Raw genomic sequence first — 27,976 nt, 5'->3', positions numbered from 1 at the left:
TCCCAAGCCCAGCTACCCGTCAAGCCAACAGCATCGTGCTTTCGAGCCACCCCATGGTCCAAAAGATAAGAAGAGGCGCTAACACTTTGCCGGCCCCACCGCGGTGGGCCTTTGCCGAGATACGCATGGCGGCGATGGCTTCAATCCCAATTCCCGGTGCCAGTAATTCAGTCAGCATCCCGACTGGGTTGGGATCAAGACCCCGTGGTTGTCCGATTGTCTCCCGGTTATCCTTATCTCTCTGCGGCAATTGGTTGATCTTTGTTTCCGTCGCCATCATGCTGCGTGTATAAAAGTTCGAGTCTTCAGCCGAGTCACCTCCCGATTCTGCTTGACAGCTTCTATTACACAGAGCCGAGTCCCGGAACCAATACGATGCTTCGATCAACCGTATTTCTGACGTTAGGTCTCCTGGGCTTGTCCCGGGCACACTTTGTGATTCACAACGATGACCAGGACATGTCGGGTCTCACGGTCAACTCGATCCCCGCCGAAAAGAGAGTCGAATACATGCGAAAGGTCAGCACACCTACTTCCCGGAGGATGGCCATCATCAAAGTCACTAACATGGTCCCAGACAAACGAGGCGCTGTTCCGGCAAAGCGGGCCGTATGTCCCTTTCTAGCCTGCAGCACGCCTTTATCTTCATGTGCTGACATTCCTTTCTCAGCTGCCCCTTCGCCGCGTTCGGTGCCATCATCGTGAACCATACCAGTGACGAAGTCGTCTGTGAAGGAGCCAACTTCAGAACCGGAGATCCAACAAGTTATGTAGTCTCGGGAACGAAAAGCATGGACCTAGATTGACACTCGACCAGTTCACGGAGAGATTTCAGCCATCAACGCCTGCACGGCCAGGTTTGCCGAGCAGGGCATGACACCTACGTAAGGCAAATCAAGTAACTATCACAAGAATTTTTCCTCGGCCTGACCTGCTGGCAGTGACATCTTCGCCGCGTGGGGAGACCTTTCCATCTACACGAACGCCGAGTCGTGCCCGATGGTACTGCTCTCACCCGCTAATAGCACATGGGACCTGACAGCTGACATATCACCCCAGTGCGCGAGTGCCATTCGATGGGCAGGTTTCAAAGGTGAGTTGAGGCGGTACGGGATGACCATCGGGGAGGAGAACTAACTTTGACCCCGCTAGAATACGTCTACGGAACCACGATCCAGCACAACTACAACGTCGGCTGGGGCGTGATGACCCTCAGCAGCGTATGAACACCAGTCCTTTGGTTTTCCAAGCCCGACAGCGCTAACCAAAGCTTCGCAGTACGACGTCTTCCAGCAGTCTCGTCAGCTTCCCGGCCACCAGACTGTCATGATCGGGCAGATCCTGGCCAACGAAACAGACCCCCTGTTTTCGTGGCAATACAACGCCAGCGCGCCTTGCCCGAACGAATGTTTCCGAGTTCCCAGTGCAGCGAGGGGCGGGTCCACGTGCTCTAACGTCACCGTGTCCCGGAGGGACTATGAAGGCCTATGAGACTTTGATGGGCAGACAATGTAGTCACGATAGCTTGCTCGAGCTAAAAATGCTGTAAGGGCATTAGAAAAAGCAAAAGTCAAATCCAAATTCAACTCCCAATCTTCCATCTATGTATCCATGTCTGTCATGATATCTTGATAAACGATCTCGCTGCCCATGTGTCATATCGCAGCCCGAAACCCCCTCGTAGATGTGATGCCCCTAACCAGCAAAGGTCGCGCACGCTGTGTCTCAAATCCACCCTCGTGAGCTACCTGTCCATAGACTTGCTAGCAAGGTCGCGGAGAGCATGGATGTAGGTATTCCAGTACTCGGGAAGCTCCATCGTCATCTCGTACGCCAGCTCCGGGACTCGGCAGCACAGGTCGTTGTATCCGGGCATGGTGCGAACCAGGACCAAGTCCGCGACGCATGTCTGCACAAAGAGCTTGCGGATCTTGTCGCCGGGGCATGTGTTTTCAAAAGTGAACGTAATTGCGTCGAAAAGATATAGGTAGCCGGTGCGGCTCAGGCCCGCGCGTATCAGAGCGCTGTGCAGTCTGTGAAGGCAGAGTTGCCTCAGCTCGCTGACGTCGTATCTGTCGGCGAAGACATAAGGTTTGATGAGATGAGCGACTATGAGCCCGAATTGCCAGTCGGCGACTGACCGGCCTAAACTTTCTTGCGGGTTGGGGCTTCGCTGGCAGGAAGCCCGGACGGTTTGGACCATAGCCGACTATAAACCGCCAGTCGGATCCCGCTCTCTCACTTGTCTCATGAACCGAGCATAGGTTGGATATAACCCGTAATTCTCAAGAAAAAATAAACTTCGTTCAAGATAAATCGATTTCATATTGATTTACAAGTACCTACATGATAATCTTGTGCTGCTTTAGCGACAGTTGCCCGCTGGTCCTGCATGACAGAAACACTAGTATCGATGAGGAGGAACATGATAGTAACCGAGAGAAGGGACTCTTCAATCGACACAGAAGGCTATCCAAAGCGTATTCATTTCCTAATAGACAACCTGCCCGCGAATGGGGACCGAACATGCAAAGTTATGTTAGCGCGGCCGTTAGACACAATCCCCTCAGCAGTTGTAATTCCTTTGACAACCTCCACACAACCTACGTCCTTTCATCGTCAACGACACTGAGTCGAACCACCCAACATGGTACCCCAAAAGCTGTAATACCGGCAGATTTGGTCCACGATAGCTACCGGAGCTGGACCATCCTGTGCAAAGGTACCAGAATGTCCCAACCATCCCCCATGATCCACACTTTTCTAGTCCGCTTCCAGACCCCCGCTAGAGCGCAGATTCCCAGAACCCCTGAGGAACCTCGAGCAGCAGCTCCGCCGCAAACTGCGGCGGCATCTCCAATACCAGCTGGTGCAGGTATCCGTGGCGCTTGAGGTGGTTCATCTGAAAGATGCAGTACCTGAGGAGCATCATGCGGAGGTCATCGCCCGGCGGCGTGTTCGCGTATGCAAAGGCGAGCATCTCGACCAGCGCCTCGCAAAACTCGGCCCGCAGAACGACGTTGACCAGGCTCTCGCGCAGTCTCTGCAGGCACAGGGCCCGGAGGGAGATAAAGCGGTAGCGGTCCGCGAGGGCGTAGAGCTTGACGTGCAGCATGAAAATGGTGGCGAGGCCGGTGCAGTCGCTCCGCTGGAGCTCGTCGTGCCAGTACGGCTGCGGGCCGGGGAAGTCCGTTTCGAAGTGCTTGCGACCGTAGCACCACTTGCCGAACCGCGTGCAATCGCCGAACCGGTCGTCGTTGTCCATCATCCAGGTCATGATCGAGCTGACGGACCACCGGTCCTCCTCGTCGACGGCCTCTTCCTGGTCGGTCTGGTTGGGCAGCACCACCGCAGCCGTCGCGACGGGCTTCTTCTTGTGGAGACGGGGGACCGAGTAGTTGTCGGTGTACGCGTACTCCAGCAGGCTGGTAAACGTCGAGGGTTCGACGTCGTCCCAGATCCACCCGAACTCCACGGACTCCTTCGCGTCATCGGCGAGCATGGCGCGGAGGGGCGCGGACAGGCGTGTGAAGGCGTACTGGTGCACGTTGAACTCGACCTTGTTTGGCCCGATGAGGAAGGCGACTTGCCTCGACTTGAAGATGCTGCTTGTCATTTAGTTTTGGTACTGGTGGGGGATGCGCAGTCGGAGTTCTCGTACTCCTCAATGGTTCTCTTTTTCTTGCGGGCAGTTTCCTCCGGCGTGGAAACCATCTCGGCCCGTAGTCGGTAGCCCGTAGTCGGTAGTCCCTCGGGGGAAACCAATAGGAAAATCAGGGAAGCTAAGGCCTTGGATTGTCGAGAGATCCGAGTAAGGCCCGAGGTATGTGGAAGCCAGAAAGAACAAGCAAGTGAAAAAAGTTAAAGCAGAAAAGTAGTTTTTTAGAGATCTGACAAGTTCGGCGGCGTATTGCCTTGGGCGTTAAGGAGGGGCCAGCGGAATGCTAAGTTGCCTCAACACCAACATTCCACACGGCATCCAGGGCAACGATACATGATTTGACGACCGAAACGGGGATTCCGAACCCTATCATCTACCACAAGCTGAACGATACCCGTGCCTCCCGTCCTCAGAGACATCCATTCACGTATCAAGGTATGTAGTCATTCTTCTGCAGTGAGTCAATTGACATCATGTTAGCTTCATTACTAGCATGTACTCATCCATTTGGGCCACCAGAAGTCCGATGAGTCAAGGTATTACATCTTCAAGCAATCGAGATGAAGGAAGGCTGGAGTTCTTCCAAAGATAATAACCCCTATCTTGGAAGGAGCAATGAAAGAAGGAGCGAGACATGGAGTGAAAGATAGAAACGCTTCCCGGGGCAGAGGGGCGTCTCGCCACAATGCGCGAAATGAGCTTCATCGACTCGCAGAAGCGCGTGCGACTCAGCGCGGACTGCAAGGCCCTCCCTCGATAAGGCCGCCGATCTGGACTTCGCAGCCTGCTACGAGCTCGAGACTGGCCACCAACTCGTTGAGGCCATCCCGTGAAGGTAGCCAAGGCAGTGCGTGGCGGATAAAGGCTGACGCGAAACGGACAGTCAAGACGTCGGGGTACGGTTTGTCTGCCGCGGAGGGCCCTTGGTCGCCTGCATAGTTGGATTGGGGATCGGAGGCTGGGACTTGAGCTGAAAATTCCCTCTTTGGCAGAAGTGTACCCAGGTCTGGAGGCCTTGATCCGGTCTCGGAAGGGTATGAGATAGAATTGTTCGTCTGAGAAGGGGAGGATGACGTGTGCGACTAGGTAGGACACCTCTGTTAGCAGACGAGTGGCAGTAACCATGTTGTGGTTGCTGTTGTTGCTGCTGATTGTTGTTGCTGCTGCTGCTGGCGCTGTGGTCGGCGAGGAAGAAAAGGAGAGAGCTTGCAATGTTGGCGGCGAGGGCTGCAGGTCAGACACGGGTTGTCGGTAACAAAGACTAGAAACCGGATGAAGGTTTTTGTCCGAGAAATAAAAAGATAAAAATGGGCTAGCGAGGGGGGCCCTGATGGTCGTGGCGAGGGAGGTGATGATGTACCACAGAGATATGAAAGTATACGCTGGGCAGTTCTGGTTTGGGCACCTTTGCGGCGTGCTGGAAGACGATGATAGTAGAGTCAGGGCGACCGTTGCGCTAGGAGGGATAATAAACCAGCTAGGGGTTTATGGTGTCAGCTGTGATTGTTTTTTAAGAAAAGGCGGCCGACGGGGTCGATTGAGCGATAGAGGGTTGACATGACCAAGGCTAGTCGCCTGGACGGTTAGAGGAAACAGGCTGGGTCTTTTGAATGGACGCGGATGCAATATAAACAAGCAAGATGTTGAGGTCTCCAAAGGAAGGCAGCCAGCCAACTGGTCAGGTACGAGAGGGAAGGAGCGGCAACTGCTCACCTACCTACCTCCCTGACCTAAACAACGCCTTCAAGATTTTCCCAATCTGTTCCTATTCGCCATCGGCCCAGAGGACATCCCGATCGAATACAAACAAGCATGGCTTTCTGATGAGGTGGATCGACGAGAGCGCATGCAAGACCCCGTGGATCATACGCAGGCAACGCGCGCCATCAAGTGCCAGGTCATCGAGGACTGCGGTCGCATCTTGGGACGATTTATCAAACCCTCGCCAGGAGACGGAACCGTCTATGCCCGCCTCGAACGGTGCAGTCAAAAACGGTGCAGTCCTACGGCATCCTGGGTCTGGGCCCTGGTGTGGAGGGCAGAGGAACACGCCGGATCACGCATTGACCTATAATTACACAAACAGCTGCAAGTCGTGTGTTACGCATAAGACTCTGGAGAGACAAACGCGTTTCGTTTCGTTTCTTTCGACGGAGATTTCATCCTGAGTGGAGTCTGGACAATTAGAGAAGAGGCCAGACGGAGAGAGAGAGAGAGAGAGAGAGAGAGGGAGGGAGGGAGGGAGAGAGAGAAACCGGATGAAGAGAACCAAAAAGACAATGCAGATTCACGCAACATATGCAGCACGGAAAACACATGACTACCTTCTTTAACAATCACCCATATGCCTTGTGTTATAACTTTTGAACAATGTCTTTTTTTCATGTTTGTTTCTGCATCTGCAAAGGGGAAACCCCCTCTGGATCGATCACAGCCGTGATCTGGTACTACAAGATACAATTCAGACGCCGTCTTGTGCTTCCAAGCTGCCGAGCAACCGGGGGGGCCCTTACTGCGGGATACCCAGCTCCTTGTAGAATGATTCGGTGCTGGGCTGGCGGCCGAGGAACTGCTCCAGGGTCAGCATCTCCTCCTGGCTGCCGCCCTTCTCGAGGACGGTGTGTCTGTAGCGGCGACCCTCCTTGCCGTTCATGGGGTCGGCCTTGAAGACGGAATAGAACATGTCGGTCGAGTAGACCTCGGATGAGAGGTAGCCGTAGTAGCCAGCATCGTAGCCTCCAATCAGGTGGCCGAAGCAGGCTTGCCCGTTGCCCCAGGTGCTGTAGCTGTTAGCGCGTCGGTCACGGGATGAGTCAGGTTGGGCCGCAGCATACCTCTTCTCGCCCTGGGCTTCGGGGCCCTTGATGCCGGCGATCTGGCCGCGAAGCTCGTTGTAGACGGACGACAGGTCCATGTTTTTGATTTCCTCGTGGCTCTTGGGGGTATGGACCGTCATGTCAAAAGTGCCAAAGTGGAGCTGGCGCAGGTTGAAGAGCGCGGCGTTGACGTGCTTGGTCGAGATCTGCTTCTCGATGAGGTCGTCGGGGATCTTCTCGCCCGTCTGGTAGTGCTGGGAGAGAGCCTTGATGACGCTGGGGGTCCAGCACCAGTTCTCCAGCATTTGCGAGGGCGCCTCGACAAAGTCCCTGACGGTGCTGGTGCCGTGGAAGCGGCTGTAGGTGCAGCGGCCGGCGAGGTCGTGGATGCCGTGACCCAGCTCGTGGAAGAGCGTGACGACCTCGTCGTGCTTGAGGAGCGAGGGCTTCTTGGGCGTGGGCTTGCTGAAGTTGCAGACCAGAGCCGTGGCAGGGTACCTCCGCGAGCCGTTCGCTTGCAGGAAGCCAGGCTGAAGGTTGAAGTTGGCGGCGTGGCCGTACTTGCCCTGGCGGGGGTGCAAGTCGAGGTACAGGTAGCCGACGAAGCCTTCACCCTCGGAGGCATCGTCCCAGACGCTGAAGATGATGACGTCCTCGTGCCAGGCGATGTCCTCGCCCTTGCCCGTAGGGCTCAGGGCCTTGCGGTCCTCGGGCTTCAGCTCGACAAAGACGAAGCCGAGCAGCTCCTCAAAGATCTTGAGCATGCCGGCAATGGTGGAGGTGATGGGGAAGTACTCGGCAATCTTGTTCTCGTCGATGCTGTACTCCTTCTCGATCATCAAGCGGTCGTAGAACTTGTGGTCCCAGAGGTAGTAGTTGCCGTCATTGGCAACGCCGCGGGCCTCGGTATCGACCTTCTTCAGCTCGAGGAGGTGCTGGACCTCCTTGGCGCCACCGGCGGTCAGGCGGGAGCGGAGGTCGCCCAAGAAGTCGTTGACGGTCTTTGTGGTCTTGGCCATCTTGTCCTCGATGCGGAGGGAAGCGTGGTCGGGGTAGCCGAGCATGCGGGCAGCCTCGTCGCGCAGGACGATGGCCTCCTTGAACAGGGGCACGTTCTGGTTGCACTTGTTCTCGTTCTGGATGAAGACCTTGCGCCTCGTCTCGGCGTTCTTGGCGAACTTGAGGGTCGGGAATAGGTCGGGGTACTTGAAGGAGAGCTTGAGCTTGCCCTCGTTCTCGCCGGTGCCCTTCTCCAGGCCGTCAATGACATCCTCGGGAACACCGTCCAGCTCCTCCGGGGTGAACCAGATGCCGCCGTTCTCCTCGTTGAGGTTCTTCTGGAACTCGATCTGGATCTGGCTGAGGCGCTTCTTGATCTCCTTGAAGCGATCGCGCTGAGGGCCGGCAGGCAGACCGAGACCCATCTTGATGTAGTTCTTGTAGTCCTTCTCGAGCAAGCGCAAGCTCTCGGGATCGAGGCCCTCGGAGTCCTTCTTCTTGTGGAGGGCCTCGATCAGCTTGTAGACATCCTCCCTCATGTTGACCTCGATGCCGAACTCGTCCATGATGGTGTCGGCCTGGGACGAGGCTTCGCGGAGGGCGGCGTCGCTCGAGACATATTGGTAGAAGCCCAGGATACGCGTCGACAATGCGCTCTCGTTCTCGTCCTTGGCAATGGGCCGCAGGACGTTGTCGAAGGTGGCCTTGTCGGCGGGAACCTCAGCGACGATCTTGTCGAGCAGAGCTCTGGTCTGGTCGCATATCTTCTTGGCGTCGCCGACGATGGACTCCTTGGTGCCGGTGAAGACGGGAGGCGCCTGGGGCGGTGACTTGTACTTGTCGGGGACCGCCATGGCGCTGGTCACTAAGGGCCGGTACGTCGAAGCAGCCGGTGTGGGGAAGAGAGGAAGCTGGACTGGTTTGAATCGCAGCTGGGCGAAGAGAGAAGTGATTCTCGGGATTGCTCTGGGGGCCGCCAGGATGAGAGCTGTAAGGAGGAAGATGAGGAAGAAGGTGAAGGAGAGGAGGGGTAGACGGCGGTGCTTGGAGGAAGCGGTCGACGCCAGGATGACTGGACGAAACACGGTTCGCCGGTCGGGTCTATAGGATGTCGAGGTGGGGGAGGGGGAGGAGGGGGGGAGCAAGCTGCAGGGTCGATGCGGGGGCGGTAGAGATGGCGTGTGTGGCGAGGTTACCAATTGTTAAGCTGTCAATTGTTGAAGGTCGGCGGTCTGGGTGTGTAAGTGCGTGTGATGGTAGTGGTGGTATTGAGCTCTCTCGGTCCACGTCAGCAGCAGCCGCAGAGGGCCTTGGAGCTCCCGGCGCTAAGACGCCCAGGGCTGCGACGCTCCACGCCGGAGCAAGCGGGGTATCGTTGTCTTAATTGTACCCGACGACAATGACGGATGCTGATTTACCTACATGGCATTGGACCCAATTAGAGTATTCAAATCATATCATCTAGTCTGTCGGTCTGAAAGGAATCGTCCAAACCCTTGGTGGCCGTATCTGTCTATCGGTCTCTTCGACCCGGCCGACAGGGAGAGCTACGTGCTGGAGGCCCCAGACAGGAGGACCCTTTGGGCTGCAGGTCCAGGTGCGGGACACATCGCCTAGTAGCACCGAGCTTACATAAGACATGGAGCACTTGTCCGTTTTGGGCAAAGGGAGGGGGGGGGGGTCCTTTGTTGCCGGGCAGACCAGCCACGCCGTGGTGCGACATTGTGGATCAACATGGGGGGCGAGTCGCGGTGGCTGCGCCGGACAGTAGAGAATGGAATCGCCATTGTTGGCATCGGGATAATGATCAAGTCGGGCCTGCAGGAGAAGTTGCTGAAGGAGGCATAGCAAGAGATACTTTGAGTGTCCATGACTTCATTCCAACATTTGCCGATAGATGGGTGAGTGCAATCCCTGTCACAACAAGGCCTTGTTTCGGTATTATGGTATTTTATTCTTTTGTATGGGTTCCTGTACGGCCCCGGCATAAGTGTGTGTGTGTGTGTGTGTGTTTGTTGTGTATATGATCCAGAGTAAAGTCTCTGCTGTAGAGCTCGACTCCAGGATGCCCGAATCTCCCTACAATAGCGAACAACGCAATCGCAAACGCAAATCAAACGCCATTCCCATTGTGCCAGCCATGCAAAATATCCTCTTCTCCATCACCGTCACCTTCTCGTCGTCGGCGTCGTCGGCGTCGTCGTCGGCTTGTGTGGTTCTACAACGCTCGCTCCAACTTGCGTGAATCGTTTCTCATTTCTCCTCGGGATATCGAGCGAGAGCAATCTAGTTGGCGAGGATGGTGCGCACAAGCTCTATGATGGCCGTCAGTCAGCAATCAATGTCTTTAGTCGGGGGTGCGACGGGACGCCAGGGGAGGGGAGAGGGGTGCCTACCGGTGTAGTTGACCTGGCCGGAGCTCGTGTCAACGGCCTTGAGCAGCTCGTCGACCTCGTCGTCGGTCATCTTCTCGCCGAGGTTGGTTAGGATGTACTTGAGCTGGCCTACGCCGATGAAGCCCGTCATGTCTTTGTCAAAGACCTGGAAACCGCGGCAGTACTCCTCGGGCTCGCCGGGGTCGCGGAAGCCGCCGGGGCGGTTGAGGATGCGCTGGAACGTCTCGAAGTCGACTGCAATGGTGGAATGATTAGTGCAAGTCCCTTCCGAGCGCGGGTATCTGGTCAGGTCGGCGAGATATCCAACCAACAACAAGCGATGGCGGTGGTCATGGGCGGATGGAAAGGCCTGGCATGACGGGGAAACACTCACAGTCGCTGCCGATGTTCTTCTCGAGGTCGCGGATCTCGGTGAGGGTGGGGTTCTGGCCGCAGGCGCGGAGCAGGTCGCCCAAGCTGTCGACGGGAACGCGGCCGTTGCCACGCTTGTCGAAGAGGGAGAAGGCCTCCTTGTAGTTGGTGGAAGCCTGAGCGTCGTATTGGTTAGAAGCCATTGCGAATGATGTGGGTAATGTGTGTGTGTGTGTGTGTCTAGAATGTGTAATGTTGCGGACAGCAGAAAAAGTATCGCGAGGGGAAAGATGAAGCGGGCGGATGGGCGGATGGATGGATGGATGGATGCGACAGCTGCAAAGTGGGAAAAAAAGTGGTGCGAGGATGAGAAAGTGTCGTGATCGAGTTGAAATGCGCCTGGCTTTGCTTTGCTTTGCTTTGCTTGGCTTGGCTTGGCTGACTGGCGCTGATCGGGAAAGCAAGTGTCGTTTCCCCCCCCCGCCTCACTGTTTCCGTTCGTTCGCTGGTTGTTTGGGTTGATGCCGTTGGCTGGTGAATGGGCGGCGCCGGTGCTGCTGCTGCCACAGCCAGTCACAGCCACTGGGTGGCGGGGTGGTGGTGGTGGTGGTGGTGGTGCTGCTGCTGCTGCTGCATTTGCTGCTTCGTGCCTTGCTGCTTGCTGTCTGTCTGTCCCTTTTCTTCCTGCAAGGTTCGCCGCTGAACCGACCTGGGCGCTAACGCAGGTTTTTTTTCCCCTCCCTCTTTCGGTCGTCGCTAGGGGGCGGGAATAGGGGGGCAGCCGCTGACTGAATGGCTGGAATCACCGGCCCTCCTTTGTTTACATTCCGGCGGCGGTACGGGGACGAAGGGCGTCATCGGATCGGGGTCTCCTTTCATGCGACGTAGAAAGAAAAAAAAGCAAGGCAATCAAGGGGAAGGAGGGCAAGGCAGAGGGGGGAGGACGGGGTTGAAACTCACCATTGTGATGGTGTGTAGTGCGTGTGTTACGGTAAGGGAGCCGTTGACCAAGGATAAACAAACCAGAGGCGATGGAGCAATCGTCGGGTTCTCTCTTGCAGTGCAGAAAGCAGGAGATGATTTGGACAGAAAGACGGCGGCGGCGGGTTCGTGATGATGTTTCTCGGAGGTTGCAGTTTGACGGTCGAAACACTTTATGCCCGCTCTCTCTCTCTCCCCCCTCTCCCCCCCCTCGCCAGTCTCCTGCCTCGCTCCCTTTATCCGTGTTCACTTTTTATTTTTATTTATTTATTTCATCCGGGACAATTATTCAAGTCAAGGAAGGGGCCATGGACATTCCCAGTCACTGTTATTCATGCGGCGGTGTGCAGGCACAAACGCACACACACACACACACACACACACACACTGACGGGGAGGACAACTATTGAAAAGCCCCGCTGAACAATTAGGTCCGGTCCGGGGACTGGGACTGAGACTGGCGGTCTGGGTCGCAAACACAGTGCATCCATCCCCTATCTCTCTCCCTTTCTCTCTCTCTCTCTCTCGCCTTTGATAACCCTCTGCCGGCAAGCGTCCCTGAAACCTGACGGGGCAACCACACGTAAACATCACACACGTCCACATTTCCCGGTGTATCCGTACATTACCCACACATGCTACCTTAGCTGCGCTTACCTGGCTAACCCTCAATGAACGAACGACATTGGGGCCCAAGCGGGTCTTTGGCGCTGGGGGGCGGTGGACACGCACCGTACAACCAAGCCGACAATCTCTAGGTTCTTGGTTGCCGCCGCCAATCACGGCTCTCGAATAAGTTGCTAATGCTGCCAAACCCATGGTTCGCGCCAGCAATGTCCACCGTCCCCAGTATCAATCAATATCCTGTCAAGTTATCCGTATGGCACGTACTACAACTACTACGTAGCTATCCAACCTTGATTGCCAAAGTATATGCCCGAGTAACCCAGGTCAGAGTTACGCCGAACTCTTCAAGCCGATCACTCTTCATGACGAGACCGTCCAAAGCCGATGCTCTGCTGCAAATTGGCACGTTGCGGTTCGTCCCGACTCTCCTGGTCCCCCCCAGTCTAAACCTCGCCTGCGAGTCATCATCGTCGTCCCGGCCGCAGCTACTCTTTATCACGCTTTCTCTGTCTCTCTCTCTCACTCCCTCGCATACACAACCACACACACACACACACACACACACTATCTCTCTCTTGCTCGACAAACTTTGCATGTTCCTTTCTCTCGCCGCATACAACACTCACACAACACTACGATCCTCACCTCCTCTTGGCCAGGATCACAGCCGTGCCCCAAACCGCCTCGACCTCGACCTCCCGCCACTTGTCCCCCTTGGCCTTCCACTCCGGCACCGCCTCGAGCAGCCGATCAAACAGCAGGTCCGCTATGTCGCCCTCCCCGCCCTCCGCCCGGCTCTTCACCTCCGGGTGCGCGTCCCTCCACCCAACGTACGCGCTGAACGTGCGCACGTAGCCCTCGAACTCGCCCAACTTGAGCCTCTTGCGCTGCCACGCCGCCTCCGCCTCCGGCCCCGTCCCGACCTGCGCCATCCGCCGGTCCGGGTTGTACACGATGCGCCTCACCGCCGTCCACTCCGACGCCGGCGGCACCACCGCCTCCAGGTTGTCCCGCAGCACCTGCCGCCCCGGCTTCTCCCAGTACCGCTCCATCGTCTCCCACCCGCTGCCCGGCGCCGCCTCCCCCTCGCCGTAGCAAAAGTGCTCCAGGATCTCGTTCACCGCCGGGAACCCCACCAGGATGTTGTCCATGTACCCCCAGAACGCCAGCGTGCCGCCCCCGCGCACCACCCGCCCGAGCTCCGGCCACGCCCGCCTGTAGTCGAACCAGTGCGCCGACTGGCCCGCCACCGCGAGGTCGACCGTCCCGTCGCCCACGAACGACAGGTCCTCGGCGCCCCCCTGTCGGAACGTGATCTTGGGGTCCCGCGTCGACTCGGACGCCTGCTTGACCATGCCCGCGCTCGGGTCGACAGCCATCACCCGCCCAAAGTGCGGCGCGAGCTCGCGCGCGACGACCCCGTGCCCGCACCCCAGGTCCAGCGCCGTGCCGTTGGCCGACGACGGCTTGTGGTACGCCAGCACCATTTTAAAGAGCGACGCCGGGTAGGACGGGCGGAAGGCCGCGTACCCGGCGGCCGAAAACGTCGATCGCCTGTTTGTTCTCGGGTCAGCTTCCCCGTCTCGTGAGACTTGTAGTATCCGTATGGCATGACATGATTGTGTGTGTGTGTATCTGTGACAGTGTCATGATTGTAAGACTTACGCAAAGACAGACATTGTCTCGGTCATGTAAGCGTGATAAGCTACGGTGTTGCAGTGAAGGAGAAGTACCGGATTGCCGAGGTTGGTCAATAGTAGTCGGCCAATGATGTCTCAATGATGTGTAATGTTTGCCGCCGCATTGTGCTCAAAGGAAAACAGGCGGCGGCGGCTGTCGTTCTTATCGTCAGCTCTCGGATATCAACCCCGATCCTTACGTCTCGGACCACGGCAACTCAAACCCCAGGCCAGGCCAGGCCAGGCCCTCTTCGTCATCCGTGAACCAGCCGGAGACCTCATGATGCCCCGTTGAGGAGCACAACACCAGACCAGAACCAGGGACAGAACCAGGGACGGAACCAGGAACGCGCGCCAGAAGGCATCGTAGAATAGCCGCGGCCCTCAGCGCCAATCACCGTGTCGCGCCGTCGGCCACCGACACCATTTCCGCGCCTTGGGCCGTAACCTCCACCGAGTCCCCCTCGGCGACCTCGGCCCGTTCCCCCACTGCGTGGCTGACGTGCTCGGAGCTCCTCTCCTCCCCTCCCCTCCCAAGAAACCATTTGAAATCTCCGAGCCGCCGCGCGTGCCTCACCTTGCCCACCACCCTTCCTACCTCGTCTCCGTCTCCCTCGCTCTTCACCCCCTTCCGTGCCCGCAAGTTATAAACCATCTCAAAACCTTGCCCCGCGCCGACACTAGTGCCCGACATGACGACCGAAGCCGCCGCCCGGGTGTTCTTCTCCTCAAAGTTCTTCGCCGTCGTGGGCGCGAGCTCGAACCCCGCCAAGTTCGGCCATAAGAGTGCGTGCCCCCTCGCCATCCCCGCCCCTGTAATCGCCGTCTCATACATGAAGTTACCATACCAACGCTTTCATGCTCACTCGCCTCAAGCTCACTCACTCATCCATTCATTCACTCATTCACTTTACTTGACTTCACTTCACTTCACTTCACACACCCTCATCCTCACTAACAACCGCACACTCCTCGCATCGTCCTCGCCCTCGCCCTCGCCCTCTCATCTCCTCTCCCCCTCCAAACTGACCCAAAACCCCGTAGTCTTCGCCTGGTACCTCGACCGCGACATCCCCGCCATCCCCGTCAACCCGACCGCCGGCACCGTCAACGCCCTCGGCAAGGACCACCCGGCCATCCCTAACCTCTCCGCCCTCCCCAACCCCAAGGAGACGGCCGTCTCCGTCATCACCCCGCCGCCCGCGACCCTCCAGGTGCTGCGCGAGGCCAAGAGCCTCGGCGTACCCGCCGTCTGGCTGCAGCCCGGCACCTTTGACGACGAGGTCATAGCCTTTGCCCGCGCCGACGGCGCCTTCGAGGCTGTCGTCGCCGGCTTCGGCGGCGGCACCCGCGGCGGCGAGGGCTGGTGCGTCCTCGTCGACGGCGACAAGGCCCTCAAGGCCGCTGGCAAGCTGTGATGCTCTCACCCTCTCTCTTTCTCTCTCTTTCTCTCTCTTTCTCTCTCTCTCTCTCTCTCTGTCTCTCTGTCTCTCTCAGCACGCGCGTGTGTGTGAGTGTGCTGCAAGTGTGTGAGGGCCCGTCATGTCGAGCAATAGAGTACGAAGGCCCTAGATACCCGACATGCCGTTACGAGATAAATGATTATTAGTTTCCTCCTGGCCAGGTCACCGGTCACCGAGCGCGTGCAGGCTAAGCATCCTCGCCCCCCTTGCCCCTCCCTGCCGTAACCTCGCTTTCGCCTGCGTGATTTGCTCCCGTCGTGAGAGATGCCGGGCCAAACCATCACAACGATCTCCCCCCCTCTTCAAGTCAGTCTGCTTAGATGCGTCGGACGGTCGGCCAATGCTGGGATCTTGTGTTTTTATTCTCTGGCGCGATCAAACCAAAAAGGCCTGTCCAGTCCAGGGTAAAGTCTTACGAGGGCTAAGTAGCAGAGCTATATCTCCCGCCAGCTCGCGATTGAGCCTTGAGTAATGCATTTTGTCACGAGATAGCTCATCATCTATGCGGAGCACACAAGCGCCGCGTATGTCTTCCCTCGCGACATGATCCTACATGGGACCCTGAAGAATAGAGTTGCCCTCCATCCTCTTCTCTGACCAACTCCGCCGATCCTCCTACATGTCATCTTGCGAGCCCAGCACCCCCTGTTCATCCATTCTGGTTTGCAAGTCCACAGCGTAGATGTCAGGAAGCTCGGCACCTGGTCCTACACTCGCAGACGCACACGCCTCATCCGCTACTCCGATCTCCCCCATCCCTTTTCTCCGTCACTCAACCCACCTAAGCTTTCCCCGCATTCCTCTTCTGCGCTTGTGCCTCCACACGAGGTGAAGCTTTATACCCTAAAGCGTGCAGCAGACTAACCAACCAGCCAATCAACCCGTAGCCGAACCCCAGGTTTCCTCCCCCCCTTCCCGGACTACCAGGCATGACTTGACGCCCACTGACTAATACGTAATAGGACCTCCACGTGTATGGAGACGAAAGACGGCCGCATGGGACTTGTACACGGCTGCAGAACCAGTCGAGCTTCTTGACGATCCCGGTAAACCTATACTTTCTGCTCCGCCTGTCCCCATGCTCTCTCCATATTGTCCCGTCGAATGCCGGCAACTCACTTTGCTAGCGGCAACGTCGATGGAGTCTCTGTCACAAGAACCTCTGTTGCTCCATGTCGTGGACGCAAGACCCCGCTAAAACATTTGCTTACACGCGTCGAGATTCATCGAGTAAGCTTCATCTGGAGAAAATCCCTATACCAGCTCACCTGGGCACAGACACATACAATAGTATCAGTACCAAAGTGTCCGGGTCAATGACTAGATGGCAGCTCCCCCTCCTTGCGGCCGCTGACCTGAGACTATGCCGGGGAACCTTCCCTAGACGCCTCTTTGACATCATTCGCCAGAGACGTGATACACAGTATTCTCCTCCTTGTCAGCCCTCCCCGCCTCCATCTCCGCACGCCCCGGCCATCCTTTCGCCCATCCCTCCCATCTCCAGCAATTCTCGGGCCACAGATATGTGCGCCCGCTTCCCGCTTCCCCCAATACACTTTTCCTGGTCGTCCACGAGTCACTCGCCGTAGATCCTATATCGAGCCAATGCCATACTACAGGAGCACCCCCTGTACCGAATCCTGCAGGTCGCGTGCCGATTGCTCCACTGCCGTCGGCAGATGGATTGGGCCGGGGAGCTTCTCTGCATGATGTGGACATCGTTGGCTGCGCACCTCTGCGAATTGTGGTCTCGTCTCGACGCTACGGGTGCTGGATGTGTCCGCTTGAACCGGCTTGTCAGCAGAACCTTGCCAAGAGCTTAAGGCCGTTTACCCTCGTCTGCCCGTCTGCACCTAGGTGTTTGAACAACGTCCAAGGGTGGGTGGGATGTGATGGATGCTTTTTGCAGGAGGACCAGGGCCGTTAAACTCCATCCAGGCCGTCTATATCAACGGGCTCCTGTAATGAACCCGTCCTGGCTTATATCACCGGTTGCTGCCATCTCTTGTCCTCCTTCGTCGGAAAGCTTTTGTACCGCCATCGCACAGCCTGCATCGTCGTATCCATATTGCACAAGATAATAATAGCACACAATAAGGATACCACAGAATGTCGACCAATGACCACAAGGAAGAGATCAGTGATCTGCGCTCCCACTCGTACCACAGAGAACACCGCCACCCCGAGCACCGGTCCAACCGGTCGCACCGAGTGCCCAACGGCTACGACGACCCTGAGGCAGAGTACATCGCCCCGCACGCAAGCCGCGACGATGTCCTCAGCAGGATGAAGACGGCCGGGTCCGTCAGCATGTCACCGGAGCTGTTCGAGAAGCTGTACCTCTCACCCCAGAACAAAGTCAAAGGGGACCTCCGCAAGACCTTCGGCAACCCGACGCCAATGTGAGCCTCGATCCGGGTTCTCTTTTTTTCGCTGCATACATCGTTGACTGACACGGAACAGCGCCATCGTCGGCTTCCTCATCTCGCTCACGCCTCTGGCCTGCGACCTCATGGGGTGGCGCGGCGCAGGCGGCAGCGGCGCGGCCGGCATGTAAGTCCACAGCCTCGCCTCCCTCCCCTTCTCACCCTCCCCCCTATTCTGTACACGGCAGCTAACGGTGACCAAACCTCCCTTTCAGCGGCTCGTATTTTTTCTTCGGCGGCCTCCTCATGTTCGTCGGTGGCCTCCTTGAATGGGTCCTCGGCAATACCTTCCCCTCCGTCGTCTTCTTCACCTTCTCAGCCTTCTGGTTCACTTTTGGCGCGACTCTCAACCCCTCCTTCGCGGCCTTCTCCTCCTACGCACCCGCTGGTGCGGCGTCCGGAGCCGCGGGGCTGACGACCCAGGGGTTCAACGCCAGTTTCGGTACGTCGGATCGTCGGATAGTGTCTCCCCCCCCCCCCCCCCTTTCGGGCAGACAGCGATGCGCCTGTGGTGATCAGATAGAGCTAACCACACCGTATCCGCAGGCTTCTTCACCCTCGCCATGGCCATGATCTGCGTCGTGTTCCTCGTCTGCTCGCTGCGCACCAACGTCGTCTTCTTCATCATCTTCCTGACGCTCGCCGCCACCTTCTGCCTCATCACGGCCGCGTACTGGTTCCTGGCCATGGACTACACCGGAAACGCGGCGTATGCCGCCAAGCTACTCAAGGTGGGTTTGTCCTCCTGGCGCTCTGATGTATGAGTGAGGGGGAGCGCCCTTTGCGCGCCACCGGACTGGAACTGACTGGTTATTTTCGCAGGGCGCCGGCGGCTGTGCGTTCGCGACTTGTATGGCTGGGTGGTGGCTGATCTTCGCCATCCTCCTGGCGTCTTTGGATTTCCCGCTGGAGCTCCCCGTCGGCGACTTGAGCAGAGTGATCCGGGGCAAGAGCGAGACGAGTCACGTTTAGCGGTATGCTATGTATGTCAGTGGCCAGGGACATGGTTCAGCCATATGCCATGCCGATGCGTTAAGTAGGTCGACGGTATCAGAAACATCTTACTACCTAGGTACATCAGCTTGTTCAATGGGTTTAACACTACGAATAATGCGACATTCCGCGTAAAGCTCTACAAACATGGATGGCTCTAGACCTCTCCGGCCACTCAAACTCGCCCACATCCACAGCTATACTATTGCTCTCGTGATGATAGGCTCCTCTTTTGTAGTTTATCGAGCAGAGACTCAAGAGGGAATCGTTTCGAGAAGTCAGGAAGCGGGTATATGGCCAAGGTTGAGTTGATTTAAATACATGAGCACACGCAACTTTATCCAAGACTCGAAGAATTACTATGCCCAAGCAGCCGCTGCACCCATCGCACAAGCTGTCAGCGCAGCCTTTTAGTCACAAACTACTGTCTTCCATAGTCCATACACTAACTGCCGCTGCTGTTTTCTGCAGAGAGATTTCTAGATGTCCAATTTTTGTTTTCTGTCCTAATGGCACATTGAAAAGGAGTGTTGGCAACGACAGCCACTCCTGTCAACCTCGAACACCCCAGGGCAGAAGACTAGATGGATATGCGAAGAACAACAAAGCTGATCCTAAGATATACACCCGGCGATCTCCGAGACGGACCAGAGGCGCTTGGTGGTCTTATCAGCCTTGTCTTCTTCCCAATAATTCTAAAAATTGTGCCCAGGTCCATGCAGCCTTAGTTCTTGTGACGGGCGTATGTGTAAATGCAACTTCGTTGAGCATCACTACAATTCAGTCCCACCGCGCATGCAGCAGTGTATCTAGTTTATGGCCAAACGTACATACACGCCTGGGCTCTGATTTGGAGGCGATCTGGCCAACTCGGTTAGTACCATGGAGCTGTCCGATTGTCCATGCTCTTCCGGCCCGTTCACCCCGGTCCGCTGCGCCTCCGTCGCCGTGAAATAGGCGGCGCCTAAGACGATTCGACATAGAGAAGGATAGAGCCATTGAAATAGATTAACTACTGTAGTTAGCATATGAGGAACTAAGTATGAAGGGACATAAATTTGATCTTCCGCGACTTTTTTTTTCGTGAACTCATTGATCAGTCGCTTCGGTTTTTTTTTTTTTTTTTTTTAAGCATCAATTTCTTAGAGCAGAGTGCTTTTCGACTTTGAACTTTTTGCGCTGGTGAATCCTGTGACAAGTGGAAGTTCTGCGATGGAATCTTCCATGGACATCAAGACTGCCTCCAGCGTCATGGGCCTGCTTTTGACTGTTATGTTTGCGCAGCCGCTTTGTTTTATCAGAGTCTAAAGCAGCAGTTGTGCGTTTTGTCTTGGAATTATGTGTCTGGAAATTTAAAATCATGCAAGGGTGGTTCATTAAAGGGGTTAACACTTGACCGTAAAGTGTAGATGTTATGACAATCAGATCATGGTTTTGGGTATGCTTCTTGGGTTTCTTCAACCCCAGCCTGGAGTACAGCTGCAATTACGACCAATTATACAACTAAGAAAAGTTCTCCTAGGATTTCCGCCAAATATTGGCTGTTGCTCAAGAAGTCAGGCATGTGTATTCACGAGACTCACTCCCTCGGCCTGGCTTTGGCCCCCCATCTGACCGGAAACAAGACAGGAAAACCAATCTTCCACTTTTGTAACCCGGCTCCATTACTTGATGCTTTGATGTAGCCATCTCGCTGGTTAACTTTTCAACATACGTCTTGGCCCTGTCGCATCATGTCAGTAAGTCAATCTCCTGTAGCGTGTGCCCACCTAGGACAAAACTTGCATATCGCCCATAGCCACCATACAGACTATCTGCCACATACTGAGACCGATACGGGGCGTAACCCCGCGGTAAAGACCTTTGGGGCCATTCGTCTAGTATATATACCTAAACGTATTGCCCACCGTCATCTTTCTAGGACGGTTAGGGTCTTCCTTTTTGCTCTGTATCTCGACACTGATGACCTCGATTGGCTGGTTCTAGCCTGAGAGGGCACCGCTCAAAGCCGTCGAGCCAACTACTATGCAGTAATCGGTTGAAACACTGGCCCGGGGAGCTGAACAAGGATCGGGGAAGGGCACAAAGTACAGCTGTCAGCCAGGCAGGGTTCATGCAGTTGATATCTTCGTCGGCTCCCCACACGCTGCCGTTATGATTTCACGGCCGAGCCGAGCTTTCTAGCTCTTTCTTTGACTTCCTCCCTTCCTTTGAAAATTCCGGTTGCCTCAAATCAGGCTTCGAAATCTGAAGGCTTCCTTCCTTTTTTTGCTCTTGGTTGTACTTCTTCCACTTTCGGGTAATACACCACTCGCACCCTCGATTGAAAACTTTCTACACCTACACTTTTCGGCTTCACTCGATTTCGCAAACTCTCGCGATGTCTCTCAAACGAAAGAGCAACATGGAGGAGTAAGTCCACTGATCCGAAACCGGTCTCAGAGCAGGACGCCTGCTAATATCGCATAGTATTCTCAAGTCGGGAAGCATCAAGTTCATCATCGGCTCTGAGAAAACCGAGTTCACAGTTCATTCCATGAGTATCGCCACCCTATCGCAGGCGCTTCACTCCCTTGTGAGCACCGGTCGTCCTGGCGTGGTTGTAAAGTCTGTGACTTGGAGCAACGTCGAGACATCTACTTTTGTCAACTTGATGGAGTACGCATACTCCAAGGATTACAGCACACCCGAGCTCACCAAAACCGACGAGGCCGTAGAGGCGATTTCTCTGCATACATGGATGTTGGGGATTTCTCAGGAAGACGAGAGTCCACAAAAGTCGAGTGCTCAATACAGATTTTGCCAGCAGCACTTCTCTCCCAACACAACGGCCTCCGATGGAGCGATCACCGAGTCTAGCTTTGCAACTGAGGCATGGCTCAAGGATATTCAGCAGCAGCACCTCACTGGCTACGAAACCGTTTTTCGCACACACACGAACCTGTACATCCTCGCGGATAGGTGGAGAATCGCCGATCTCAACGATCTCTGCCTTCGCAAGATCCGTCTGACCTTGATACACGCCCCTCGTACTAAGGAACTGTTTATTGCCCTTTTCCTCACCATTCCAACCGTCTACAATAATACATTCGACAACGACCCTCTGCGGTCGCTACTCGTTAGGTACTGCATATCTAGCATGGCATGCATCATGGGTCAGGAGGGCGATAATAGGATGGCTCCTTTACTCAGACGCCTCCCTCACTTTGCTGCTGACTTGCTCCTCAAGATGCCCCACGACTACTAGGTACAGACCAGGGATGGAGAACAAGCTTGAGCAACGAAGGATAACTATCCCGCCGTCATTCTCTTCTGTATGGACCGAAGGAAAATGGTATGTTAGCGAGAGAACGGGATTTGACGACAGACTAGCCAGAGATAGCGGCAGGATATCACCGCTCGTGATCTGACACCTCCAGGGCTTTTGTTTCGTTGGACATGACGCGGACCATTTGAGAAAGCAGTTCTGCTGTGCTGAGACGAAGATGTGTTGACGAAGAGCGAGTGGAAAGATTGGAATTTGGAGATGACAGCTGTCATACACAGATGTATTCCCACAGCGCCGAGAATGTCTTTACAGATAGATGTTATGCACTACCGATTACCCTAACACGACGAATGCGTGCAGACTATTTTCATGGTGGTATGTGGTCCTGGTTTGTTTATGTGTTTAGTCCGGGTTACATAAGCAACAGTTGTCGATTTGCTCAGCCACAAATCGTTGAGGGCTGCTCAGCCACACCCCGCTGGACCCACCAACTAAGCTAATAGCAACGGGAACAAGAAGTTTGAATGTAAACAAACGCGATCGGGATGGCCAATGCCATTTGCCCTCGCCTTTACCGACCCCGACCCCGACTTGCTTCAACATTCCCGCATCCGACCATTAGCCAATTCTACTCTTCCCCTTGGACAATATCTTCACACATCTCTACTCCCCGTCGTACCGACGCGACCTTTGCTCGAGCTTTTACGATCCGATGCATCTTACTTGCGACTAATATTTGCTCCCTGCGATCGACGCGTTCGTTCGTTCGTCCTGTGCACATCTATTTGCGCCACCGTTTCGCGCTCCCGATCGCGACCAGCTTCACTCCGACCGGAACTCGACATTTGTAGCCACCGTAACCACGGATCAGCCCATCATGACCGATAACCTGGCCTTTGAGGGCTTGGTCCCGAGCGAATACTTCACATACGAGGGCCGCCTGAGCTCTTTCCACCAGGTCTATCCTGCGCCGAAGCGCCGCCAGTCTGGCGCTATCAAGGGCGGCAAGAACTTGACTTGGCCGCACATGAAATATCTCGTGCCTGGAGAAGTGCGTCTTGGAGCCAGAACAAAATTGAGGAGAAGCCGTGTACTGACCCCATCCCCAGCTCGCGAAAGCAGGCTTCGTTTGGCGACCGTTTCCCGATAACCCCGATAACGTCGCATGCTTCCTCTGCAACAAATCTCTTGATGGCTGGGAAGAAGGCGACAGGCCCCTTGAGGAGCATCTTAAGCACTCTCCCAATTGCGGCTGGGCCATTGTTGCAGGCATCGAGGCCAACATCAACGACCTGGCGACCGAGGACCCGGCCAGCACCCGGATGGTTGAGGCCAGGAAGGCGACCTTTGACGGACGGTGGCCCCACGAAGGAAAGAGAGGCTGGAAAAACAAGATCAAGCAGGTCAGTCGCTCCGTCGCGACCCTGCCTTCCTCTGCTGACTTGTCTTTAGCTCGCCGAGGCAGGCTGGAAGTACACCCCTTCCATTGAATACAACGACATGACGACATGCACTTATTGCGAGCTTGCCTTGGACGGTTGGGAACAAAACGACAAGCCAATGTACGTACCCAAGCAGTCCATCGAGGTGGGCATGACTGACCCGTAACAGGGACGAGCACTTCAACCGATCACCCTCCTGCCCGTACTTCGCCCTGGTGGATCAATACGCCGCCACACGGAAGCCCAAGGGCAAGGGAGCTAGAGGCTCCAAGACAGCATCGAGGCTCTCTGTGCAGTCCGTAGCGACAGCAGCTTCTGACATCACGTCGATGACTGATGTTCCCGCCGAATACGACGACAGCGTTCTGACGACAACGTCCACCATGGGCGGCAAGAAGGGTGCTCGCGCCAAGAAGGCCTCGGCAGCCACCAAGGGCCGGAAGACCAAGGCCAAGAAGGACGAGCCTGTCGAGGTAGTTGAAGACGAAGCGATGCCGCAAGAGGAGGTGCCCCCTCCACCTAAACCAGCACGAGGACGCAAGCGGACAAGTGACGAGGTGGACGAGTCTGCGCTCACCGTCTCTGAGGCACCCGCTCCAAAGAAGCGCACGGCCCGCGGTCGAGGTAAAGCCACTGCTGACAACTCAATGGTCGAGCAATCACAACAAGATATCAGCATTGCAGATGCACCACAGCAGCCGGCGAAGGCGCCCAAAGGCCGGAAAACTGCCAACGCGTCCGGAACCAAGGGAACACGTAAAGCCTCAGGGACGTCACAGAGATCAACAGCCTCGGTCGTGTCTTCGCGAGGCGCTCCCGGCGCTTTTCCCGAGGACGATGACGAGATCACCCGGCAGCTAGAGGCCGATCTCGAGCGTCCGTTGACCGACGACGAGGACATCATGCAAGATTCCGACTCTGAACGGAGCAAGGTACCCGCACCAAAGTCAAAGGCAAAGAAGAGCCGCGCCGGCTCCGGTGCTGCCGCCAGCCCTGAGCTTTCGGAAACCCGTGAAATGTTCGATGCCGAGCCGTACGTCGCGAATGAGGACGACGTGGATGAAGAAATGAAGCAGCTTGAGGCCGAGATGACGGTTGATGAGTCCGAGGTGGTCGAAGTGCCAAAGAAGGGACGTAAGGCCGCGGGAACCCGCAAGGTGTCCAAACAGACCAAGGCGCAGAAAGCCAAGGCTGTGAAGGCCCCCGTTGAAGAGGTTGAGCCGGAAGTGCCCGCTGAGCCGGCCCAAACGGAGGATGCTGCTGCTGCCATGGAGGAAGACGAGCTTAGCACTACCACCGTTATCACGAAGCCTGCCCGTACGAGCACAGGCAAGAAGCGCGGTCGCCCCTCGAAGGCATCTCTCGCCTCGCGTGCTTCTTTGGAAAATGTTGGCAAGGCCAAAGAGGTTGAGGTTGTTGAACCCGAGGCTGAGGTTCAAGCTGAAGCGAAAGCTGAGGATGAAACAGCGTCTGCGGACACCTCGGTGCGTCAGTCGTTTGCTTCTGCAAGGCAAACGCCGGCACCTGCCGACCAGCGAGACGAATTGGGAGATGAACCTGAGGAGGTCCAAGAGGAACTTGAAGAAAAAGAAGAAGAGCGCGAACCAGAAGTGGAGCAAGAGGTCGAATCCGAACCCGAGCCGGAGCCCACGCCAAGAAGCGCTCCAAAGGAGAGCTCGCCGGCGCCTCCTTCGTCACCCGTCGTCACATCTTCGGCTCGTCACAGTCTTCAGCACCAACATGGGACGCCTCGCATTTCGCCTGCCCAGTCTGCTCGGCAAGCGGCGGTCTCACCTTCGCCTTCTCCTCAATCGTCGGATGCCGAGAACCAGCCTCCTTCGTCGAGGCCTTCTTCCACTTCACAGAAACGGGTGACACACGCACTCGTTTCATCCACTCCGGCACGGCCAAGCTCCCCGTGTAAACGGAAGGCTTTGGCTAGCCTCCAGAGCGCAACGCCTTGGAACCCGGTCGATATTGACCTCATCTTCGGATCTCCTGAAAAGTCCGACCAGAGGAACCCTGTCGACAGACTGCTGCACAAGGGCTCTGAGCTGACAAGCCCCGAGAAGCGCATGACGGTCGAGGAGTGGATTTATCACAACGCAGACCAGGCAGAGGCGAAGTTGCGCCAGGAGTGCGAGGCGATGGTCAGCAAGTTCGAGAGCGAGGGGAGCAAAGCTATGAATGTTTTGGAGGGTTTGATTGTGGACTAAATACTTGCATAGCGTAGTGCCGTTGGGGAGCTTCCTTTTAGGTTTCTAGTGATTGGTTTAATGATCATGATACAATAACAGACACATCAGTCAGTGTACAGGCGCTTCCGGAGTAGAGAGAGAGTGGTTGGGCTAACCAACGGTTGTTGAACGACGAGTCAACCAGGCCAGCGGAGTGGGAAGGGGGGGTAAGACAAAGCAAGGAGACTCGAGGGAGTCTAGAGTATGCTTCCTCAAACATTCAAGATAGGAAGATGGGAAACATTGAGCGGCATATTGTTCAGACAGGCAATGGCATTATTATTATTATTCGACTTATAAATAATGAGGGTGTTTGTTCTAAGGTCTATGTGCATTAAGAAATCCTCTCATGAAAAAAAAAAAAAAAAAAAAAAGCCGTTTGGAATGTTTCCTCATTCGTCTAATCATTGAACCAGTGGTATCGTTCCGGCATGCATAGTAGAATATTGCAAGGTTCATGTAACCCCTTACTCCGCTCCTTCACGTTCGAATCCTATTTCCTCTTATCCTTCTCGTTCATGCCCAGGGCTTTGTCTTGGAGTCGAAAAGCAGAGGAAGAAGGAAGAGACTAGGCGATGCCGCTTAGACGCAGTGCAGGGCACCGTCGGCGTGGGTGTGGCACTCCTGGGGCGCGCTGGAGGTTGCGGCGGGTGTTGTGGCGGCGGAACCGGCGGCAGCGGTCGTGGAAGTTGGCTTCTCCTCCTCCTCGTCCTCGTCCTCCTCGAGCTCGCCGGAACAGCCGACGCCGGGGGCGGCGATGTCGTAGGCCCAGACGTCGATGGCGAAGTACTGGAGGGCGTCGCTGTCGACGACGGCGTAGGTGGCGTTGTTCTTGGCGAGGGCGAGGGCCTCGGCGTAGTCCTCGGCGTAGTGCTCCACGACGCCCTCGGAGATGAGGGGGACGTGGAGGACGCGGTGGAGGAGGTCGGTGGCCCAGTAGGTGTTGAGCTTGGCGCCGGCGACGGTGTAGCCGAGGCCGCAGACGGCGGAGAGCGGGCGGCGGATCTCGAAGGACAGCGGGCAGATGACGGTCTCCTGGGTGGCGTTGTCGCCGCGCCAGTGGCCGGCCCAGCCGTCCTGGGTGGCGCAGTTGCGGTCCGGGTCGTCGCAGCGGAAGGTCATGCCGGTCTTGTCGGCGTTGACGACGCGGTCGTACCAGCCGACGGGGGTGGCGGTGGGCGCGTCGCCAAAGTACTTGCGGACGTGCTCGGACGAGTTGCCGAAGCGGAGGATGTGGTCGCGCGCGTGGGCCGCGAGCTGCTGGGTCTCGGCGAGGGCGGCCTCGAGCTGGGCGCGGAGGGTCGAGTTGCACGACTGGTGGACGGGGAAGGTCTTTTGCCAGCCCGCGGACCAGTCGTACGGCGCCTGGGGCGTCGGGGCGGCGACCGCGGGGGGGACGGAGGCGGGGACGGCCTCGGAGGCCTGGCGGCGGGCGAGGGGGGTGGCGTCCGCGAGGGCGGAGAGCAGCAGAGCCGCGGTGGCGACGCCGTACATCATCTCGGCTTTGAGGTGTTGAAGAAGGGGGTGAGGGGGATTCCGAGTGAGTGAAGCTCAAAGATGGGATGAGCTGCTGCGGGACGGGTTGAGCTTGAGCTTGAGAATTAGCAGTTGATGCGAGGGCGAGCAACAGTCTTTTATAGCTGCGAGATGCCGCACGAAATCACGCTTTTTCACTCTTCCCTCTCTCTTCTCGCCCTCGCCTCCCCGGGTTTCCAATGGCAGCTCCATGGGCTCTTCGAGTCGGTGAGCCAAGACTTTGGTAGCCATGCCCTGCAGAGAACTTGCGTGGGTTCGGTCCTTCGATCGTGCCTGCGGGCAGGTGAATCCTTTCCACCCTGGAGCCCAGTCGCCCGTGTATGTGTGTGTGTGTGTGTGTTGATCAGGCATAGCTTGTCCCGCTCTGCTGCCGCTGAGGGAAATTTTCTCATGTCTCTGCGCTTGTCGGCCAGCCAGCCAGCCCTCTTGGCTGCTTCTCCTAGTCGGATACCTCCTTCATCCCTCCGATTTCCCCTCTTCGCGTAGGCGTGTAAGCAAGCTTCTTTGACGGGGGGGCAGAAGAAAAACCGGTCCTGATATCCCCTCCAGTGGAGTCCGCCGCGTCGGTCACGATTGCCTTCTTAGAACACTCTTGACTCTGCGGGTGTTAGTTTGGTGATGCCAAGGCGCGGTCAGCTCAGCCAAGCTCGCGATGACCTCTGTGTTCCGCCGAGTCCGTTGGCCAATCCGATGGCGTAGCGAGAGCAAGGCTCGGTCGCAGAGACAGGACTCCACGGCCAAGAGATTCTAAGTCGTGCTGGCTCAGGGTTCGGTGAGGCTGGGGAGAGGAGGACTTTTTGGCGTAGGTTGGAAGCTGGGGGGGGGGGGGGGGGGACTGAGCCGGTGAGCCATCCGGGTTCTCGGCCCCCGCTCGAAACGGCGTGGGACACCTTGATGGCCGGACCGGGGCCCGGCACCGGTCCGCCTTTTGTTTCCTTGTTTCTCTCATATCCAAGCTCGTTTATCCATCCGCCTTGGGCTTTTTGGCCTTCTTCACTCGTTGGGTTGCGTTTCCCCGGCTCGTCGAGGGGTTGGGCGGGCTGACTGACTGACTGACTGGACTGGCAAGTGACTAGAGTGATACCCCAGACTCTCCTCTCG

At 56.5% G+C, this 27,976-nt stretch overlaps 15 protein-coding genes across 15 annotated transcripts; 7 read left to right on the top strand and 8 right to left on the bottom strand.

The window, feature by feature from the left end:
* Positions 1-105: 105 nt before the first annotated feature.
* Positions 106-1,591, top strand: LY79DRAFT_267444 (cytidine deaminase-like protein). Its single transcript, XM_060551990.1, has 7 exons — positions 106-519; positions 578-609; positions 671-765; positions 818-884; positions 942-1,093; positions 1,153-1,220; positions 1,279-1,591. Exons 1-7 carry the CDS (start codon positions 376-378, stop codon positions 1,489-1,491), a joined length of 771 nt encoding a protein of 256 aa, XP_060412626.1. The 5' UTR covers positions 106-375; the 3' UTR covers positions 1,492-1,591.
* Positions 1,592-1,744: 153 nt separating this feature from the next.
* LY79DRAFT_670995 (uncharacterized protein) lies at positions 1,745-2,203 on the bottom strand (the record flags this gene model as incomplete). The annotated part of the gene is made up of 1 exon (XM_060563854.1): positions 1,745-2,203. The coding sequence occupies one exon, from the start codon at positions 2,201-2,203 to the stop codon at positions 1,745-1,747; it is 459 nt and encodes a 152-aa protein (XP_060412625.1).
* Positions 2,204-2,370: 167 nt separating this feature from the next.
* On the bottom strand, positions 2,371-3,992 carry LY79DRAFT_558451 (uncharacterized protein). The gene has a single exon (XM_060558181.1). The coding sequence runs from the start codon at positions 3,614-3,616 to the stop codon at positions 2,786-2,788; it is 831 nt and encodes a 276-aa protein (XP_060412624.1). The 5' UTR covers positions 3,617-3,992; the 3' UTR covers positions 2,371-2,785.
* LY79DRAFT_267417 (uncharacterized protein) lies at positions 3,990-5,024 on the bottom strand. Its single transcript, XM_060551989.1, has one exon. The coding sequence runs from the start codon at positions 4,784-4,786 to the stop codon at positions 4,193-4,195; it is 594 nt and encodes a 197-aa protein (XP_060412623.1). The 5' UTR covers positions 4,787-5,024; the 3' UTR covers positions 3,990-4,192.
* LY79DRAFT_581015 (uncharacterized protein) lies at positions 4,785-5,735 on the top strand (the record flags this gene model as incomplete). The annotated part of the gene is made up of 3 exons (XM_060560165.1): positions 4,785-4,894; positions 5,249-5,343; positions 5,410-5,735. The coding sequence occupies 3 exons, from the start codon at positions 4,785-4,787 to the stop codon at positions 5,733-5,735; spliced, it is 531 nt and encodes a 176-aa protein (XP_060412622.1).
* A 296-nt stretch (positions 5,736-6,031) lies between these two features.
* Positions 6,032-8,628, bottom strand: LY79DRAFT_610079 (peptidase family M3). Its single transcript, XM_060561936.1, has 2 exons — positions 6,496-8,628; positions 6,032-6,441 (listed from the first exon to the last, which is right to left on the bottom strand). The coding sequence occupies exons 1-2, from the start codon at positions 8,328-8,330 to the stop codon at positions 6,171-6,173; spliced, it is 2,106 nt and encodes a 701-aa protein (XP_060412621.1). The 5' UTR covers positions 8,331-8,628; the 3' UTR covers positions 6,032-6,170.
* Positions 8,629-9,466: 838 nt separating this feature from the next.
* LY79DRAFT_558445 (myosin regulatory light chain cdc4) lies at positions 9,467-10,553 on the bottom strand. The gene is made up of 3 exons (XM_060558180.1): positions 10,246-10,553; positions 9,873-10,106; positions 9,467-9,791 (listed from the first exon to the last, which is right to left on the bottom strand). The coding sequence occupies exons 1-3, from the start codon at positions 10,424-10,426 to the stop codon at positions 9,763-9,765; spliced, it is 444 nt and encodes a 147-aa protein (XP_060412620.1). The 5' UTR covers positions 10,427-10,553; the 3' UTR covers positions 9,467-9,762.
* Position 10,554: 1 nt separating this feature from the next.
* Positions 10,555-10,825, top strand: LY79DRAFT_558443 (uncharacterized protein). Its single transcript, XM_060558179.1, has one exon. The coding sequence runs from the start codon at positions 10,590-10,592 to the stop codon at positions 10,743-10,745; it is 156 nt and encodes a 51-aa protein (XP_060412619.1). The 5' UTR covers positions 10,555-10,589; the 3' UTR covers positions 10,746-10,825.
* A 1,647-nt stretch (positions 10,826-12,472) lies between these two features.
* On the bottom strand, positions 12,473-13,510 carry LY79DRAFT_670991 (methyltransferase domain-containing protein; the record flags this gene model as incomplete). Its single annotated transcript, XM_060563853.1, has 2 exons — positions 12,473-13,385; positions 13,497-13,510. The coding sequence occupies 2 exons, from the start codon at positions 13,508-13,510 to the stop codon at positions 12,473-12,475; spliced, it is 927 nt and encodes a 308-aa protein (XP_060412618.1).
* Positions 13,511-14,055: 545 nt separating this feature from the next.
* On the top strand, positions 14,056-15,001 carry LY79DRAFT_558437 (CoA binding domain-containing protein). Its single transcript, XM_060558178.1, has 2 exons — positions 14,056-14,296; positions 14,555-15,001. The coding sequence occupies exons 1-2, from the start codon at positions 14,203-14,205 to the stop codon at positions 14,926-14,928; spliced, it is 468 nt and encodes a 155-aa protein (XP_060412617.1). The 5' UTR covers positions 14,056-14,202; the 3' UTR covers positions 14,929-15,001.
* A 1,821-nt stretch (positions 15,002-16,822) lies between these two features.
* On the top strand, positions 16,823-18,562 carry LY79DRAFT_267254 (GPR1/FUN34/YaaH-class plasma membrane protein). The gene is made up of 5 exons (XM_060551988.1): positions 16,823-17,375; positions 17,437-17,526; positions 17,615-17,841; positions 17,946-18,157; positions 18,222-18,562. The coding sequence occupies exons 1-5, from the start codon at positions 17,083-17,085 to the stop codon at positions 18,369-18,371; spliced, it is 972 nt and encodes a 323-aa protein (XP_060412616.1). The 5' UTR covers positions 16,823-17,082; the 3' UTR covers positions 18,372-18,562.
* Positions 18,563-20,772: 2,210 nt separating this feature from the next.
* Positions 20,773-22,029, top strand: LY79DRAFT_635028 (uncharacterized protein; the record flags this gene model as incomplete). Its single annotated transcript, XM_060562248.1, has 2 exons — positions 20,773-20,804; positions 20,862-22,029. 2 exons carry the CDS (start codon positions 20,773-20,775, stop codon positions 21,637-21,639), a joined length of 810 nt encoding a protein of 269 aa, XP_060412615.1. The 3' UTR covers positions 21,640-22,029.
* Positions 22,030-22,208: 179 nt separating this feature from the next.
* LY79DRAFT_610064 (uncharacterized protein) lies at positions 22,209-25,649 on the top strand. The gene is made up of 4 exons (XM_060561935.1): positions 22,209-22,711; positions 22,770-23,063; positions 23,113-23,222; positions 23,272-25,649. Exons 1-4 carry the CDS (start codon positions 22,538-22,540, stop codon positions 25,316-25,318), a joined length of 2,625 nt encoding a protein of 874 aa, XP_060412614.1. The 5' UTR covers positions 22,209-22,537; the 3' UTR covers positions 25,319-25,649.
* LY79DRAFT_558425 (putative peptidase family-domain-containing protein) lies at positions 25,611-26,764 on the bottom strand. Its single transcript, XM_060558177.1, has one exon. It carries the CDS (start codon positions 26,459-26,461, stop codon positions 25,922-25,924), a length of 540 nt encoding a protein of 179 aa, XP_060412613.1. The 5' UTR covers positions 26,462-26,764; the 3' UTR covers positions 25,611-25,921.
* A 159-nt stretch (positions 26,765-26,923) lies between these two features.
* On the bottom strand, positions 26,924-27,390 carry LY79DRAFT_267155 (uncharacterized protein). Its single transcript, XM_060551987.1, has one exon. The coding sequence runs from the start codon at positions 27,265-27,267 to the stop codon at positions 27,010-27,012; it is 258 nt and encodes an 85-aa protein (XP_060412612.1). The 5' UTR covers positions 27,268-27,390; the 3' UTR covers positions 26,924-27,009.
* Between the last annotated feature and the right edge of the window lie 586 nt (positions 27,391-27,976).

This window comes from Colletotrichum navitas, assembly GCF_030913465.1.
Source record: "Colletotrichum navitas strain CBS 125086 chromosome Unknown LY79scaffold_43, whole genome shotgun sequence".
In the NCBI taxonomy this organism is placed as follows: domain Eukaryota; kingdom Fungi; phylum Ascomycota; class Sordariomycetes; order Glomerellales; family Glomerellaceae; genus Colletotrichum; species Colletotrichum navitas.
The sequence above is the reverse complement of the archived record's forward strand: the minus strand, read 5'-3'. Positions and strand labels throughout refer to the sequence as shown.

Excerpts from the sequence above, each read along its gene's own strand:
- LY79DRAFT_267444 (XM_060551990.1), top strand. The coding sequence starts at position 376 with ATGCTTCGATCAACCGTATTTCTGACGTTAGGTCTCCTGGGCTTGTCC. Across the intron at positions 610-670 it reads CTGTTCCGGCAAAGCGGGCC|CTGCCCCTTCGCCGCGTTCG; the intron begins GTATGTCCCTTT and ends TTCCTTTCTCAG. Across the intron at positions 885-941 it reads GAGCAGGGCATGACACCTAC|TGACATCTTCGCCGCGTGGG; the intron begins GTAAGGCAAATC and ends ACCTGCTGGCAG.
- LY79DRAFT_558451 (XM_060558181.1), bottom strand. The coding sequence starts at position 3,616 with ATGACAAGCAGCATCTTCAAGTCGAGGCAAGTCGCCTTCCTCATCGGG.
- LY79DRAFT_267417 (XM_060551989.1), bottom strand. The coding sequence starts at position 4,786 with ATGGTTACTGCCACTCGTCTGCTAACAGAGGTGTCCTACCTAGTCGCA.
- LY79DRAFT_610079 (XM_060561936.1), bottom strand. The coding sequence starts at position 8,330 with ATGGCGGTCCCCGACAAGTACAAGTCACCGCCCCAGGCGCCTCCCGTC. Across the intron at positions 6,442-6,495 it reads GAAGCCCAGGGCGAGAAGAG|CACCTGGGGCAACGGGCAAG; the intron begins GTATGCTGCGGC and ends TAACAGCTACAG.
- LY79DRAFT_558445 (XM_060558180.1), bottom strand. The coding sequence starts at position 10,426 with ATGGCTTCTAACCAATACGACGCTCAGGCTTCCACCAACTACAAGGAG. Across the intron at positions 10,107-10,245 it reads GAAGAACATCGGCAGCGACT|TCGACTTCGAGACGTTCCAG; the intron begins GTGAGTGTTTCC and ends CCACCATTGCAG. Across the intron at positions 9,792-9,872 it reads CGGCCAGGTCAACTACACCG|AGCTTGTGCGCACCATCCTC; the intron begins GTAGGCACCCCT and ends CGGCCATCATAG.
- LY79DRAFT_558443 (XM_060558179.1), top strand. The coding sequence starts at position 10,590 with ATGAGAAAGTGTCGTGATCGAGTTGAAATGCGCCTGGCTTTGCTTTGC.
- LY79DRAFT_558437 (XM_060558178.1), top strand. The coding sequence starts at position 14,203 with ATGACGACCGAAGCCGCCGCCCGGGTGTTCTTCTCCTCAAAGTTCTTC. Across the intron at positions 14,297-14,554 it reads CGCCAAGTTCGGCCATAAGA|TCTTCGCCTGGTACCTCGAC; the intron begins GTGCGTGCCCCC and ends AAAACCCCGTAG.
- LY79DRAFT_267254 (XM_060551988.1), top strand. The coding sequence starts at position 17,083 with ATGTCGACCAATGACCACAAGGAAGAGATCAGTGATCTGCGCTCCCAC. Across the intron at positions 17,376-17,436 it reads TTCGGCAACCCGACGCCAAT|CGCCATCGTCGGCTTCCTCA; the intron begins GTGAGCCTCGAT and ends GACACGGAACAG. Across the intron at positions 17,842-17,945 it reads GGGGTTCAACGCCAGTTTCG|GCTTCTTCACCCTCGCCATG; the intron begins GTACGTCGGATC and ends CCGTATCCGCAG.
- LY79DRAFT_610064 (XM_060561935.1), top strand. The coding sequence starts at position 22,538 with ATGACCGATAACCTGGCCTTTGAGGGCTTGGTCCCGAGCGAATACTTC. Across the intron at positions 23,064-23,112 it reads GGAAAAACAAGATCAAGCAG|CTCGCCGAGGCAGGCTGGAA; the intron begins GTCAGTCGCTCC and ends ACTTGTCTTTAG. Across the intron at positions 23,223-23,271 it reads GAACAAAACGACAAGCCAAT|GGACGAGCACTTCAACCGAT; the intron begins GTACGTACCCAA and ends GACCCGTAACAG.
- LY79DRAFT_558425 (XM_060558177.1), bottom strand. The coding sequence starts at position 26,461 with ATGACCTTCCGCTGCGACGACCCGGACCGCAACTGCGCCACCCAGGAC.
- LY79DRAFT_267155 (XM_060551987.1), bottom strand. The coding sequence starts at position 27,267 with ATGAGAAAATTTCCCTCAGCGGCAGCAGAGCGGGACAAGCTATGCCTG.